Consider the following 15,857-nt stretch of genomic DNA (forward strand, 5'->3'; position numbering starts at 1 on the left):
GAGCCTGGCAGCAGCAGCAGGCACAGGAGGCCCAGCACGGTGACAAAACAGCCCCATGTCACTGGAATGGCACAAGAGCTGCCCAGACACCCAGGGACATTTCTGCTGGGGACGTTTCTGCTGGGGACATGCTGAGTTAATGGCTGGACTCGATACCTTTACAACCTAAACGATTGTGTGATGTTCAGAGTTCTCCTTTCCCACAGGACACAGGGTTTTCCCTGGGCTCCCTTCTCAGGACACAAGCCCAGGAAACAACCAAGCCTGAGAGCTGCAAGCTGCAGCAGCAGCTGGTTTGCAGGACAGGCTGGAAGGAGGGGCTGTTTTTGGCACAGGGTGAAGGACAGGTGAGCAGCATCACCTGGGGGCTGGGATGGGGCAGCAGAAGGGAAAGTTGGCACTGGGAGTTTGGGGTTGCATCCCCAGCTTTGTTTTGTTGTAACATCAACCTGGAGGAGCCACTTGGCCAAAGCTCCCTTTGGAATTTACTGTCCAGAACAACCAACAAATGACATCCCAGCTGCACAGGTCATTTGTGTGGCTCCTGTGCTGGGTTTTGGAGATAGTGCCATTCTCAAAGACAATTCACAAGCTAAAATCACTTATACACCACTTACATGATGCCCACCAGCCTGTTTCTCTTCCCTTCCTCCTCCCCAGGGCACTGCTCACTGAAAATGGCTCACCCTCTTCTCTTCTATTCTGTATTTAATGGCTTTTGAACTTCAAAGAGAGGTGAGAAAACTCTATCACTTCAGCATGCAGTTAAATATTATGCAGCCACATTACTGAAGAACACCTACAAAATACGCTGCTAAAATAAACTCCCCTTTGAATTCTTCTTATAATATCTTTCAGAGAGCTCAGAACACACTGCCCCTCTTCCCACACAGCACTGAAGCACCTACTTCACTTTAACCAGGTACACACTCTTCTCAGAGTCGAAAGGACTCATCATGTGCTTAAAATTATGCATTTTCCTCAAGTACTTGGTTGAATCCCAGCTTTTATATCCAGAAGTTACACAGTAGAAATTGGAAACATTATTCTTGGGTGAGTATTATACACACATTGGCAGATCCATTCAAAAATTATCTAAGAAATCAAACTATTTATTGTTAATGGAACATGTCCGACTCCAGCAGACAGCTTTTATAAAAATCTAAAATAAAAATGTGCCTAACATACTCTCTATGAATATGGATATGCCCCACACACTGTGTGCCTCATGTACACAATACAGCGGAGCTGAAATGCTCAAAACATAAATTGAGACTATATGAGATCAGAATTTAATTGTGGTTTTCATAACAGCAAACTGCTGGAGCTACCTGCATATTATTAGTCTTGAAAAGCATCATGAAAATAATATTTTAACCTTTAATCTGTAACATGGTCTTTGCTAATAAAATTATCCCAGAGTCATCCAAGCACATAGCTGGTGTCAACTACTTAATATGCAGAATAAATTAAATGCCACTTACATATAGCAAAGAAATACCCAGCTAATTTCATGCACTTTCACGCTGGTGCATCCACCCACAAACAGGGTCAAATCTCCTCTTCAAATCCTGCCCTTCTGCAAGAAAATCACCCAACCCACTCTCTGCTATGCAAGGCCACTGTCACCCTGCTGAGTGAGCTCTGTCACACCTTTGCACTGCTCCAGGCAGGGCAGGTCCCACTGCTGCACTTGCAGAGATGGGACAGGTCCTTGGGAGAGCCCCCCAAACCAGGCTGAGAGTGCTGCTGCACCTCTCCAAAGCCAAAGCCACCTCGAGGACACAAATGTCCTTTATCTGCACTTCCACCCAGCCCCACACCCCACACAGGGAATGCCAGGAGGGACCTTGTGCAAAGACCACACTTACTTCTCTTACTTAATGACATATGGGGAATAATCAACATAAAGAACATATAAACAGAGAGGAAGAAAATAGAAGGTGCTGGACATCAAAAATCTTATCTGCCAGAAGTGTCTTTCACTACCTGCAGAATAAGGCTCCTGCTTCTCACTGTGGATGAACTCTTTTCGTTCATATTTGGCTCTGATCCACTGTTCCCGCAGTAGTCTGGAAAAAAAAATACAGAGAAAAAGAAACATGGTCCAAGATACACTAAGAAAGAAATCAGAATCATTAATTTTTCAATGAAAGCACCAGTGTGATTTAAAAGTCTTCCAAAAATTGCATTGTACAGTCTGGAGTCAAGGGTTTTTTCTGCTTACAGTTGGACAACAATAAATCATTTCCCAATTTTATTGGAAACTTACTTTTTTTTAAATGCATAGATTTAGCAGAACAGCCTGTCCCCACCCACCCAATCAGCCTCTGTAAAAAATTCCCTCAGTACATGAACCATTTTAGACCTAATTTTCTCAGGCCACATTCTTCAGTGAACAGGGTGACTAAATGAAAAACCCCAGCTATGTACAAAAGAGAGATTACTGCCCTGAAGATACCACTACAGAAGCAGAAGGTGCTGAAAACCCATCTGGCCAAGCTCTTCCAAACTCACAGCCCATACTGCCAAGTTTAAGAAAGCAGTCTATGATGCATGGCAGCAAATATGATTAAAAAGTCCTTTACTTTTAATACTGAAATTATATTGATGATTTATACACTAAGACCTCAAAATCCAAAAAGGGGGAAAAAATACCCCAGATATTAATTTTTTTTTTTTTTTGCTATTTTTTTTCAGCATGAATGCTTGAACCAATGAAGTAACTTTGATCTAGAATATGCTGGAAGATGCTTCAAACCATTTTTAACTGAACTTATTTCTTAATTGCCCTAGAACCCTAAATAGCCCAAGCAGGCAGATCACACTCAGAAATAAAGCCATGTGTTATCCCAGCTTCACAGCAGACATTTTGGAGCTGCCTACACTGAAGACAGTAAAAGATCCCCCAGCACTGAGTGTGTTTTGTAAAGCCATCACATTTCAACACATCAACTTCTCTGCCAATGAAAACTATTCATATGCTTAATCACCTTTTCTTTTTTGCTGATTATGCAAACTAAATGGTATTTTTCAGCAGGCACATCCCAGAAATGCTCAAAGAATATAAACATACCAACACTGCTTATGAAAATTGATCTGTAGGTATAGCAAACACATTCAATAAATCTGCAAGACACTATCCAATGAGAAATGTGGCTGTGATTGGCTTCCTGGCAATACAGGAGGAAATAATCACATAGATTTTGTTCCTCCCATTGTGTCAGCTCCTTGCTTGGGACACCAGCCTTCTTCCCAAGGCTCGGGGAGCACCACTGCTTCCCTGGCCCCAAAACCCAGCTGTGAGCTCCTGCAGCAATAGAAACAATGCCCCAAGTCTGCCTCTCCCCTTCTGCTCCTGTTCCCATCTTTGGTTGTTACACATCTGCCAAGTTTGCTGTGAGCTCGGAACACCCAGCTCCCTCCTGCTGCCACCCTGTGCTCTGCTCTGCTCTGGGTGCAAGCCACCCTCAGGAGGTTCAGGGGCACTTTGCACCATCACAGAAAGCTTGGAAGGGACCTTAAAGGTCATCCCATTCCAACTCCCCTGCCATGGGGCTGCTCAAACCCCACTCAGCATCCAAGGGGGCTCTTCTGGATCCAGCAGGATGCCTTTTCTGGATCTGATATCCACAAACATAGAAGCCTATTGACCCAAAAGATGGCACCCAAGTGCCTGCTCTATAATTCTGTCAATAATCAGCAGAGCTACCAAATTTTAATCATAAAATAAACACCAATACTTGAATTTACTACCCTTCTTGCAATTTTTCCTGGCCAGCTGCTGCAGACAGCTTGTTATCACTGAAGCCAAACTTGGACCTTTTCAAGAAGATGATGAGGGATCGAACTGGGAGGAAGAAAATTCACACCACCCTCAGCTCCAGCTGACGTCAGTGGCTTCAGCAGGAGCTGCAGCTGCTCTGAGACTCTGAGAACCACGGGGGTTCAAACACAGGATAAATTCAGGCTCCTGTGCAGCAGTGGGAAACCACTCCTGCTGCAGGATGCAGGCTGCAGGGCTCATCCCTGGGGAATCATCCCCTGCAGGGCCTGGCTGCCCACAGCAGGCACCACGCCCCAAGGGCAACCCTGAGAAGCTGCAAAATCCTCTCAGGGGCCTCTCAACATCTGGCTCTGCTGGCAACTCCCAGAGCATGTGGGAATCCAGCTGTGCCACCTTCCCAGCAGCTGCCCAGCACTTCACACATCCTTCCCCTTTCCTTATCACCACAAACCCAACATTTTTCAGCAGTAGTTTCCCAAAAGCCAAGACACACCAAGAGCAGCTCACAGTTTGGACAACTCAGCGCAAGGCCACAAGCTGCAGCTTCTGCTCCAGTGGTTATTTATAGAAAGCAGAACAACTCCAGTAAAAGAAACCGAAACAAAAACCCAGCTAGGACAGCGAGGAGTTCACCATCTCCCTTCCCTGCAGGACAGAAGCTGAGCAGGGCTTTGACCACATTCACTCTCATGGACTAGATGCAATCCTGCCATAAAAAGCTGCTGGTGCTAAACCCCAGTCTCACCAGCACAGCTCTGATGAATTCATCCAGGAGCAGGAATGTGTCCTGGGATCTATAGGAACTATAGCAATTGCAGGGCAGAAGATCCTCAAACCACACAGGGACTGTATGAAAACAGCCACCACTTTCAGTAGACTGCTGACCTGATCTTAATTTATCTTCAGGGGCTTTAGAAATATCTGTTGCTGTGTTTCAGCTGAAATGAACTTTTCCAGGTGTGAATATGTGTGCATGTAACCCAGGGCAGACATCACATACCCAGCACAGGAGCCTCAATCCAAACCCACCTTTGACTCCAAAAGGAGTTCTGTGACCAGAAAGGAGTGTAGGAACAGCCCCCTGGGATTTTACTGCATTTCTGGTGATGGGATAATGCAGCAAATCAGCAAATATATTATTTGTGTTTGTTAAAAAAATGTTAAGTACATCATTCCTAAACTGTGGAGATGCACAGCTTTCAGGATCAACTCCAAAAGCTTTAACAGCCCACTTAAATATGTCAGGCTGCTGGTTACAGGGAACTTGCTGTTTTTTGGCAATTAGAACAGAAAAGTCCTTGTACTCATCAAAAACCTAGAGGAAAATCAACAAAACAAAACACTATGGAAATCCACATTTCCAACATATTAAGGGAAATATTCATCCCCCAAATGGGAAAGGACTGAGCTTGACTGAGGGACAGCAAGTCCAGAGGGTGACAAAGCACTGCCAACACCATTGGAGGCACTTGTTTGCTTTCCTGACCACCCACATGAACACAAGGGCTCTGCCCAGGGGCAGTCAGGAAGGTTCCAGAAGAAGCTCCTGGAGCAGTTTTATCTTGGTCCCACCTACTCAAAGCTCACAGCAAAAGGCACCACAGGAAAAGCTGCTCAAGCAGTTTAATATCAAACTGTGGCTGCACAGCCTCGGTGTGCTGTGTGGAGGAGGTGCTGGCCAGCCAAATTCAGTCTCCAGTTTATTTTTTCCCAAGACTGATTGTTTCTCAGCTGGGCCGGCTGATGCACTCCAGAGCACACCCACAGATACTGCACATAGAAGCTGGGGCTTTTTTGGAGACATATGACAGACAAGAATCCCCAGCCAGAGGTGAAAGTGGCCCAAAAGACATCAAACACCACACACCACCACTGCCTAACTGCATCCTTGTGAGGCACCACGAAGGCCAAGAAAGACAAAAGAAATGAATGACATCCAGAAACACCATTTCCAGAAGCCAAAATTGTAGCTTCTGGAATTTCTCAGAGGTTTTTCCAGCAAAAGCCAACATGCTTTCCACAGGCAGCTTGGTGGATGCAGCTATGCCAGGTTTCTGTCAAACAACTGCTCTAATGAAATTTTAAGTCAGAGTCCAAATTCTCTGCTCAGACTGGAAGGAGAGCCACTGCAGCATTGACTAAAAGCCTGTCTAGCTTCACACTCTTTTCCTATCTAGTAAGCTCTTGCTGTGAGGACTTGCTTTTAAAGAGCTTTGTGGAGGCATGAGACAGCTGGGGGCTTCTTCAGGCTCTCTGTGCATCACCTCAGCTTGTAGAGCCTGAGGATTGATGTGCCATCCCCCTAGCAAGCTGCCAGAGGAGAGCAAAAAGACAGGGGTTTGGCTCTCAAGGCATAAAACCCTTGCATTGTGGATTTGGAGAGGTTAAAACTGATTCTGAGTATGCAAAATCACAACATTCTCAATTAAAATGCTAACTGGCTCCTCTTCTGTTTGATTGCTTTACACGCACTGTCCAGTACACCAACACTATTTTTCAGAACGGTTAAACACCAATTAAAAACATGTAGGAAACAGCCTCTGTCAGTACTACCTCAACCTTGTAGCAATTTCCTTTGGAAATTAAAGGAATCAATATGAATTAACAGGTTTACAAGCTAACTGCAAAGAGAAAATGAACAAGAGGAGAGAATCCCATGGCTGATCAGGATTGAAGGACTGGGCAGATCTCAGTACTTGGGTGACTCAAAGAATTTCTGAGTCTGAATGACCAATTTGAGCCACCAAAGAGGCTCCACCACTTGGGAATGAACTGATGAGCAGCCACTCCCAGCGGCCACACTGCAGCACCTCCAACTTTACACCCAAGACATCAGGCACTTCTGAGAGCTGTGAATGTAAAATCTGAAATTGCTTATTAATAACTAGCAGCCTGAGCAAATCTCAATTTTACCCCTGTGGACATTATGTAATGAAGTCTTTTATGTCTATAAAGTTTTTATTATCTATGAAGTAGTGGCAAAAGGAGGTGACAGAGGAACTGGTGAGAAGTTTGCACCCCTGACTGCCACTGTGCCCATGCATGGCAGAGGAGGGGACTGGGGCTATGCTGACCTTCTCACACCAGATGGAAGTGATGGGCTTGGTAGCTCCTCTACCAAATGTACCAAACCTCAAATGATTAGAAAAACAAAAAAAAAAATCCAGATATCTACCAGGCAATTTTCCCTCTGCACATCTCAATCAATACAAAAAGCCACTTCAGCTAATAACTGTTGTTCTTTAGATGAGGACATGGATGACTCCTCAAGATGTGTGCCTTTCTCTGACTGATGTCTCATCTCGTTCCAGATAGCACACAACCAGCACAGCCCAGGCCATCTCATCCTGCCCCATTTTTCTGTGCAGTCAGTCAGAACACTGAACTGCTCTGCAGGAGGAGCAGATGCAGCTCCCACTTATCCAAGCACGGAGAGAGGAGCAGAGCAAAGCACTGCAGCTCATTCGCAGTTCCATACGATGAGTCTCTGCATTCCCAAGCCCAGAAAACCTTGGTAAGTATTGGGCAGGGACAGGGATGTACTTCCAGTTCTGCAAAAGCCCACTAAGAGATTATATCCCTTTCTTCTATCAGTTTCCAGCCAAGTCAAAGACTGAACAAAGCCTTTTTCCTTTGCTCTTACTCAGGAGTGAGTACCTGCTGCTGAGTGGCGACTCAAAACTCGGCCATGTGCTTGCAATGGAGCTGCCCCACAAAAATCTGTTTCACAGCTCTCTGTCTGCTGCTGTGGTGCACCAAGCTGGGCTATGACCATCCAAAGAGAGCTTTTGTGGTTTAAATTCCACACCCAAAGCTCTTTGGGCCAATACTGCGGTGGTGTAGGAACATCCCAGAGCCTGTGACTCATTTCACTGTTAGGGACTCCCCAGAGGAACAGGAGCTGGCAGCTCTGGTCACTGTCCCTGGGTCATGGATCAGTGCTGGCAGACAGAGAAGATGAGAGGAAAGAACGGGATTTTTTGTTTGGGGTTTTTTTGGTTTGGTGGGGGGTTTTTTGTGGGGTAATTTTTCGCCTACGAACTTTCCTTGGGCAATTTCAGAGCACCCCTCCAAGTTCTCTAACCTTTGCCAAGTGCCATGCAGAACCAGGAAGCTACGATGGGGCTTTTGAAGGATACAGGAGCCAAACGCAGCAGGCAAACACCATGAATTTCCCAAAGAGCCAATTACAACATTGTAGGCATGAAGAAAAAAGGACAACCTGGCACTGCAGAACTTCTTCCCTCTTGCCCTGAACTTCACAATTTGTCATGCAACCAAAGCAGAGGGATTCCAGAAACAGCATTATAAAATTGAGAAGCTTCAAACGAACAAGCAGCTGCCCAGGCACTGCAGCTGTCCAGCATGTGCTGCTGTTGGAATTAGAAGCACCAAAACCTCCAATGCTGCAGAAGGTAGCTGGAATCATTGCCAGTGCTGGATGGAGGTGTCATCCATGGTGATGCTTCCCAGGGCTGCAGGCTGGGAACAGCTCATGCTATTGCAGTGACTGGACTGCAGCGAGGCGGGGAAAAAGCTAAATATACCTCCCTGTAAAAAGCAGCACTCCCCTGCACTTGTTTAGCATGCATCTGTTGAGAGGCACAGAGAGCCCTGAACTAGAGACAGAAAAATACAACTGGGCACAGCATCCTTGAGGCACTGCAGGGTGTGATGTCCCACAGCTGCTGGTGCTGCAGCAGGGTCAGGACATTGGCTGCTCCTGTGAGAGGTCACATCCATCCCACTGCATCCTGCTGCTGTGGCAGGGACCCAGCAGTGCTGCTCCAGAGAGCCCCTACCAGAGCAGGGCTCCAGCCTGAGCACAGGGATCAGGCCCAGTGCAGAACAGGCACAAGCTGGGACCACAAAACGGTCAGAAATTGGTCTTCTAGCTGCTCCCAGGAAGACTGGCCATGCCTCATCATCCCAATGAATCAGTAAATAACCAAAACCAAACAAAACCAAATCTTTTCAATCCCCTGCTCCAGCTCCTCACAGCCCAGAGGTGCCCTTCCACCAGCCATAGGCACAGGCTGTGGATGGAGTGGCTGCCCCAGCAGGGTCCCTGGGAGCTCAGACAGTCCTGGCAGGGTCCCTGGGAGCCCAAACAGCCCCAGGAGGGTCCCTGGGAGCCCAAACAGCCCCAGAAGGGTCCTTGGGAGCCCAGAGAGCCCCAGCAGGGTCCCTGAGAGCCCAGAGAGCCCCAGCAGGGTCCCTGGGAGCCCAGAGAGCTGAGAGTCCCGAAAAAGAACCAGGACTCTGACAGGCAGCATCTAACTGAACTTAACTGAGACTTGGAGTAAACAAAATCAAAATCCCCCAGATCTGTGTTTCTCCTACCAATCCTGCTTCTCCAACCCCAACATGACAAGCACACACAAGTCTCAAAATGGCACAGCCAAACTGCTGGGATTCTGCAGCTCAGAACATTGCATAAATGGATGGTTTTTTCTTATCAGGCCAGGCAGCTCCACTCACACAAGAATAAAAAAACCACCTTGGTACACGGCAGGGCTGGACCCTAACAGCCAAATTCAGTTCACCCCCTTGCAGCCTAGGGAGTACAGCAGGTTCTGGCTGCTCAGCTCCTTGCTCCACAAAGCCCAGCCCAGCTCACCAGGGAGGTTCCTCCACACTGCATGGGAGACACAGCCCTCAGCTGCCTTCAGGGAGGAGATTATTTGTCATCTAGGTGAAAAAAACCCAACAAAACCCCCAGTATTTTTGTATTACAAATAACCCAGCACCTGACACAGCAGATTAGCAAGTTCTGCCTTGATGCAGAAGGGGGATTTGAAAAGACAGAGGAAATCAATGGGTAGAAATTGGCATTCTTGCAGCTCTAGAAACTTGGGAGAGCCTGGGGAACAGACAAACTATTGACTCCCCTGCATCATCTCAACTGTACTTATTAAATAAGATCCCACACATAGCATAAACTCTACCATATGTGTGCAGAAGGAAAAACATTTTCAGGACCTTTTATAAATGAAACCTCCATTGTGGCAAAGAAAAAAAAAAAAAAAAAAAAAAAGCCTTATGCTAAAACTAATGTATTACAGAGGCTGCAGCTGCACAAACAAATAAATGTTGTTTACCAGCAGAGGTATTTACTTACTGGCAGTCAAGATACGTTGGTTTATAATAAAATGGTGGCATTTTAGATTCATATTTTGCTTTTGCTACATTGTTTCCATTTGAGGCCATAAACTGTAAAAAGAGAAAAAAAAACAGAGAGAATTAAGTAAATGTTGACAGTATTTTCTTTTATTCTCTTTTACTTCTACAGAGCAATAAAATTATTGGGATGGGGGACCTCCTCTCTTACTGAGAGGTTTGCCCAGGACTGTGCACAGAAGGGCAGCTGCAAATAAATATTGGTTATTATTACTAGGGATCCCACAGCTTAAAATGATGCTGAGGACATGTCCCAGTGCCACCTGCATGATCCCCACAGGGGCAGGAGGCAGCACACAGTGGCATTTCCCCCTCAGGTATGGGAATCAGATGGATCCAGGAACCCAAGATGGGGATTAGGTAACCAGAGGGAAAAACATCGCACTGGCTTTCAGTCTCCATGTGTTACAGCTCCAGCAGGGTGATAGCCTCTGACCACACATCCTGTGCTTCTGATCACAGCACTTGTGCCAAAAGGATGAGTTGGTTTTTGCAAAGTCATTGCAGCTACCTCAGGAAGGAGCTTGAAGTGACAGACAAATAAATAAATAAATAAATAAACAAATAAACAAATGAATAAAAGTTCTATCTGCCTTGACAATCCTCCTTTCCAATAAATAAATATATAATGTTTCTATCTCCCCTGACAGCCCTCCTTTTCTTCTGATACACAAATGGCTGGCTGAGAACTCAGCAAACTACTTATTTCCTTATTCATATATTTTGTTTATTGAAATTCACTTTATAAGTGTAAAAACCCCATTCTTTCCCAGGCAGCCACGCTAAATACATTTTGTTTTGTGTCAAATGCCAAGCATACAAACATAACAAGCAGCTAAGCTTTTTCTTAATTACTGTCATGGTTTTGAATTTCTCACATTTACATTCAATCTACTCCCACAAAAAATATCAGGGAAGGAAAAACCCCTGCAACACTAAGGCCTATTCTCATAAAACACACAACTCCATGAGGTGCAGCTTTCAGAAAAACCTCAACTCTACAGCTAGAAGACAGAAATCAATGACTGGCAGAGCTTTTCATGCCTTTGAAGACACCAGTAGTCAAAGCAGAAAGGTTTCCTGGGTGCCTTTAGCAGCACCACACAAATCCAGGCAGGTGTGGGGCATAAATAGAGAGAATTTATATTGTGAGGGTTTGGTTTTTCAAGCTGTGAATTTAAGAGGAACAAAGCCAGAGATAGCTGAGCTGGGCAGGGTGGTAGACCAGAGGTCTAGTCTAGACTAGAGATACTGTAAGAAACAAGAGAAGACAACTTGAAAATTAGTAATTTCTACATGCTATTTCATGGACATCTTTATAGGGGTGGGAAACCCTCACAAATCCTTCAGAAAATGGGTGTTCTAATTCATTCAGCATCACGACCTCGCTCCCACATTCACTATCTAGACAAGCTTTCTGAAATCCCATTTCTTGTGGCATCTTTGGAAAGGGCTGCAAAGGGAAGAGCCCAAACCCCCTGGTTTGGCCCCTTGTCCTGGCTTGTAAGCTAAGCATGTATTCTATTTGCCATCTGTTGGAGGTTGGGCAGGTACCTCCTGTTAAGTTGGGCAGTTTTCTTATCTCTCCCAAGAACAATGTCTCCCTCTGGGGAGATATCTTCTGTTAATGGGCCATTAATGACTCACTGCATGACTGGGAAAGTTCCATCATCCCATGGTGAGATGCTCCACCCAGAGGGAGGAGCCAAGCAGCCCTACCTGCATAAAATCAGCACTTTTTGGGACATCAGGGCAGCCTCTTCACTGGATTCCCAGAGGAGCAGCTTCTTCTCTGCTGGATTCCCAGAGGAAGACCAGGCCCAATACTCCATCACCAGACCTTCAGAGAAAACTCCACCCTTCTACAGGATCACCACTCCAGCAGCATTTCATCTGCCACTCCAGGAGGAGCAGCCACCATTTCACTGGACTGTTACCAACACCCTGACTCCTCAGGGTGTCAGGTTTCTGACTCCATCACTACTTTTGATTGTACTAATTACATGGTTTTTATTTAGTTTTTTCCTAATAAAGAACTGTTATTCCCATTCCCATATCTTTGCCTGAGAGCCTTTCAATTTTGAAATTGTGGTAATTCGGAGGGAGGGGGTTTACCTTTTCCATTTCACAGGAGGCTCTTGCCTTCCTTCACAGACCCCTGTCTTTTCACACCAAGACACCCCTCCCAGCCCAGGGGCACGTACCTCCACCTGGGCATCGTCCCAGTCGTCCAGGCGCACCGACTTCACCTTGCTGACCTGCGGGATGTTGCGGTGGATGCCTGAGCAGTTCAGGCAGATGAAGATCCCGAGGCTGTGGGATGCCCAGTCCGGGTCTGGAAGCAAGAAGGAAAGAGGGAATTGCACTTGATTGATCTTTTGGATTCAGGGCGTGGCAGGGGAGTTCAGGAGTCACCAGGTCTGATGTCCCTGAGTCTAAAGGCATCAGATAAATAGACAAAGAAAATAAATGCTTCTATTGATGGGAATACAAATTAAACTAACAATCACTAGATCTGCAAACCTCAATGCAGCTGTTATTCCCCAAACTAATACACAGACAACTGCATGTGCTCAAGACCTCCATAGCTCACTCCTGGCTCACACGAAGAGAAAAGGGGACTATCCTTCTTTCATGAGGAAATTCCATCTGAACACTGCATGGAACAGAAACTACATCAGCTCAGGAAGCCGCTGTGCTGCTCCCTTTTTATTTATTTATTACATGTGCTCCACACAGAGACTTTCCTCCCACAGCTGCAGCTCCCAGCAGCCCAGCCCTCCATGCCAGGAGGTTTCCAGCCCTTGCCTTAATGGAAAAACGCTGCCAGTGGTGGCTCTGTACTTTCTCTGAGCAAAACCATGCGCTGTTTACAGCCCCGGGCTGACATCTCACACAAAGCACTAAACAGAGTAAATTCCTCCCTGGGAGAGGCAGTGCCCGAAGCAGGGAGACAGAGGGACTGGAGGAGGGCAGGGGCCAGGAGCAGGACACATCCAGCAGTGTCCCTGGCACTGCCTTGCCAATAAAGCCAATACAGGGATCTTTGTTTGAACTGCAAGGCAAATGTCAGCGCCTGCAGATCCAGCTGTGCCCCAGCAGAAAGAGCTTCACTGCAGGTCAGCCACACTGAATCCTCCATCCTCCCCCAGCCCACAGGGCTGGGAGCCCCTCAGCCAGCCCATGGCATCAGGCTGTCAGGGGTAATGGAGGTCTTCCCCTCTCACAGCCCCTCCTCAGCCATTTATTGCCCCGTGTTACCCTGAACCCTCACTGCACACAGCACAGCAATTATTTATAAACGCAGGGAATGTGCTTTCTCCTCCTTATCCATCTTTCATGCTCTGGCTGTGTCAGAGCAGGGAGCAGCTCAGCTCCTGAGGGGTAACCAAGGGCTGCCACCAGCCTTGCCTGCAGGGACGGCCACCAGCCTCCCCAGCACACCCCAGGGAAGCCCAGTTCTGCTCTCCAGAGGTGGCTCTGCTCAGATGTAAACCCCAGTGCTAAATGAGGAGATTCTCATAATACACAGCTGGGTGCCCACATGGGAGAGGGGAGCGAATTCCCAAACTGATCCAAGTCCCAGCAGGCACCAGCAGACACAAAGGTGGGTTTTTTCCTATTTCACATGGTCTCCTATCCCCATCCAAGACCCCAGTGACTACAACTTAAGCCTGGCAAGTACAAAACCACTCAAGTTGATCTAAGGGTGCTGATCTGAACACCCTGCTGCTTCCACAACCACTGGTGACTCAGCTTCACACCCCATCCCAGATCATACATCCCACTCATCCCGACCCCAAAGACTGTGACCAGTTATCGGGCTGTAGGCTGGCAGCAAGAATCAGGAGTTTTGCATGCTCAGGCACTTTCTGTGCTCTAACTCATCATATTGTCCTCTCTCATCTCCAAATATGTTTGTAATCAAAGTCTGGGGCCCTCCAAACTTCCTGCCACAAAAACATCCCAAGGTTTTTGAAGGGTCCCAAAGGGTGCAGGTCAGGCCAGGTGAAAGCACCAGGGTCTCGTGTTCAAACAGCCATCACTGAGCTTGATGCAGAGGATCAGATACACAGAATGGTAAGAGGGTCCAGAGGACAGAGCCATGGCAGTGGTGAGGAAGCTGTGGCAGCAAAGCTCAGAGCTGGGTCCAGCACAGCCACTCCAGGATAACTGAGCTCCAATCTGTCCCAGGTAATGAGTAATCTGATCAAAGCACTGCCCAACCTAGGGGAACAGGTTTCAAAGTATGCACTGGCCAATAAAACATGTTTTATTGGGAGTCCCAATGCCTCTTTAATGTTACCACATTTATCTTGGGCATGCGGGTGGATTTCTTCATGCTGTCTGCAGCTTCGTGGAGTCAGGCTGCCAAAGTCCTCCCCAAGAGGTAACCCCACCTCTGCCTGCACTGCTGTGTGTGACAGACCAGCAGACTGCACACCTTCCTCCAGCCTGGGAGAGGGACACATTCTGGTGGAAGAACATCCTGCAAGAAGATCCTGGAGGAGACTCCAGCTCCAGTGGCCACCAATTCAGCCCATATCCAAGCTGTCTCTCCTTGGCAGGGGTAAACAGCACCTCAAGCAACAGGTTTCAGTCACACCTGGGCTTTAAAGCATTCTTCTCACACCAACAGGATCTTTTCAGACCAGACTCTTAAACACGCTCCCCCTGGCTCCATACCTTGGCAAGCAAAGCAAACAAAAGCTGGATTATACCACAGGGTGCACACACCCCCCTACATCCCATCATATACACAGGGTCACCCATCTGTGCCTGCCAGAAGGTGACAGTCCCTCAGAGGAGCAGAGACAACGGGGTCAGGGGTGACCCAGCCTTGGAAGGGATGTTCTCAGCTTGTTCCTATAAAGCCAGTAGCTATCTCCCCCTGGTCACCTTCCCTTCAGCACTTCCCCTCCTGCCTAGACCCAAATCCGTGTCCATCCAACACCACCAGTGTCCCACACAGCAAATTTCGAGGAGCACCATGACAGAGATGCACATTTCACCTGCCCCACCAGACCTGACCCCGGCCATTCACATTTCTGACAGGTATTAACAGCAACTTCCTCCTCACTGCTCTTCTGGTTTTAGAAATACGCCTTTCGTGGCAAGGGGGGGTGGAGGGACTGTGGATGCTCAGCTGGTTGTGTGCTGCTCTCCTGTCACAGCCCAAAACCACCCACATTTGGCAGCTGGGTTTAATCCCAAGGGAAACACCAGGCAGGAGGGGAGTTCAAATGCTTCAGGTACTGACGTAGCCCCATCCAAAAAATTGCTGGGTGGTGAGCAGCCCCAGAACAAACTGATCCGCCAGGGCAAGTCCCTCTGAAATGCCGCTGTTACCGTAATTTGAGATGTCTCATGGCTCTTGCTCTCCTGGCTGAGGACATCTAACAGAAAGCAAGGCAGCCCAAACCTTTCCCAGGCTTTAGCTGAAAGGCAAAAGGAATTTCTCAGCATCATCTGAACAAACCATAGGATTACAGAGCCATGGGAGCCCCCGGGCTCGTGCTCCCCTGTGACCTCCCCGTGTCACAGCCCTGCCAGGGGACAGGAAGCAGGGGTGGAGGATTCCCCAAATCCAGCTTCTGGAGAGCTCTGCCAGCGCTGCTTCCCCTTCTCCCCACCCCTGCACTCGTGCCATTTTCCAAGAAAGCCAGATGGACAGAGCTGCACCCCCACATCTCCTGCAGGGACTGCTGACCCGCCCCAGGCATGGCAGCCCCACGGCTGCAGGGATGCTTCTCCAAAACCTTTCCAGGGCTTTGGGGCTGCCAGCGGCTGCGTTGCTCCCCAAACACATCACGGTCCCTCTCTCTGCTCTCCTGCACAAATTCTCACCTCAGGGACACGTGGATAACGCCAGTGATCCCCAGGCTTGGCT

At 47.6% G+C, this 15,857-nt stretch overlaps 1 protein-coding gene across 2 annotated transcripts in view; it reads right to left on the reverse strand.

Annotated features, from left to right (window-relative positions):
• ADAP1 (ArfGAP with dual PH domains 1) overlaps positions 1–15,857 on the reverse strand; it is a 49,277-nt gene that overhangs the window by 27,280 nt on the left and 6,140 nt on the right. For both annotated transcript variants that reach the window (XM_030284387.4, XM_012577912.5), the window contains exons 2-4: positions 12,172–12,302; positions 9,909–10,000; positions 1,990–2,072 (exon numbers count right to left, since the gene is read on the reverse strand). In XM_030284387.4, the coding sequence (XP_030140247.1) occupies positions 1,990–2,072; positions 9,909–10,000; positions 12,172–12,302 (306 nt within the window). The remainder of the gene's footprint in view (positions 1–1,989; positions 2,073–9,908; positions 10,001–12,171; positions 12,303–15,857) is intronic.

Source organism: Taeniopygia guttata, chromosome 14 (genome assembly GCF_048771995.1).
Source record: "Taeniopygia guttata chromosome 14, bTaeGut7.mat, whole genome shotgun sequence".
NCBI lineage: Eukaryota > Metazoa > Chordata > Aves > Passeriformes > Estrildidae > Taeniopygia > Taeniopygia guttata.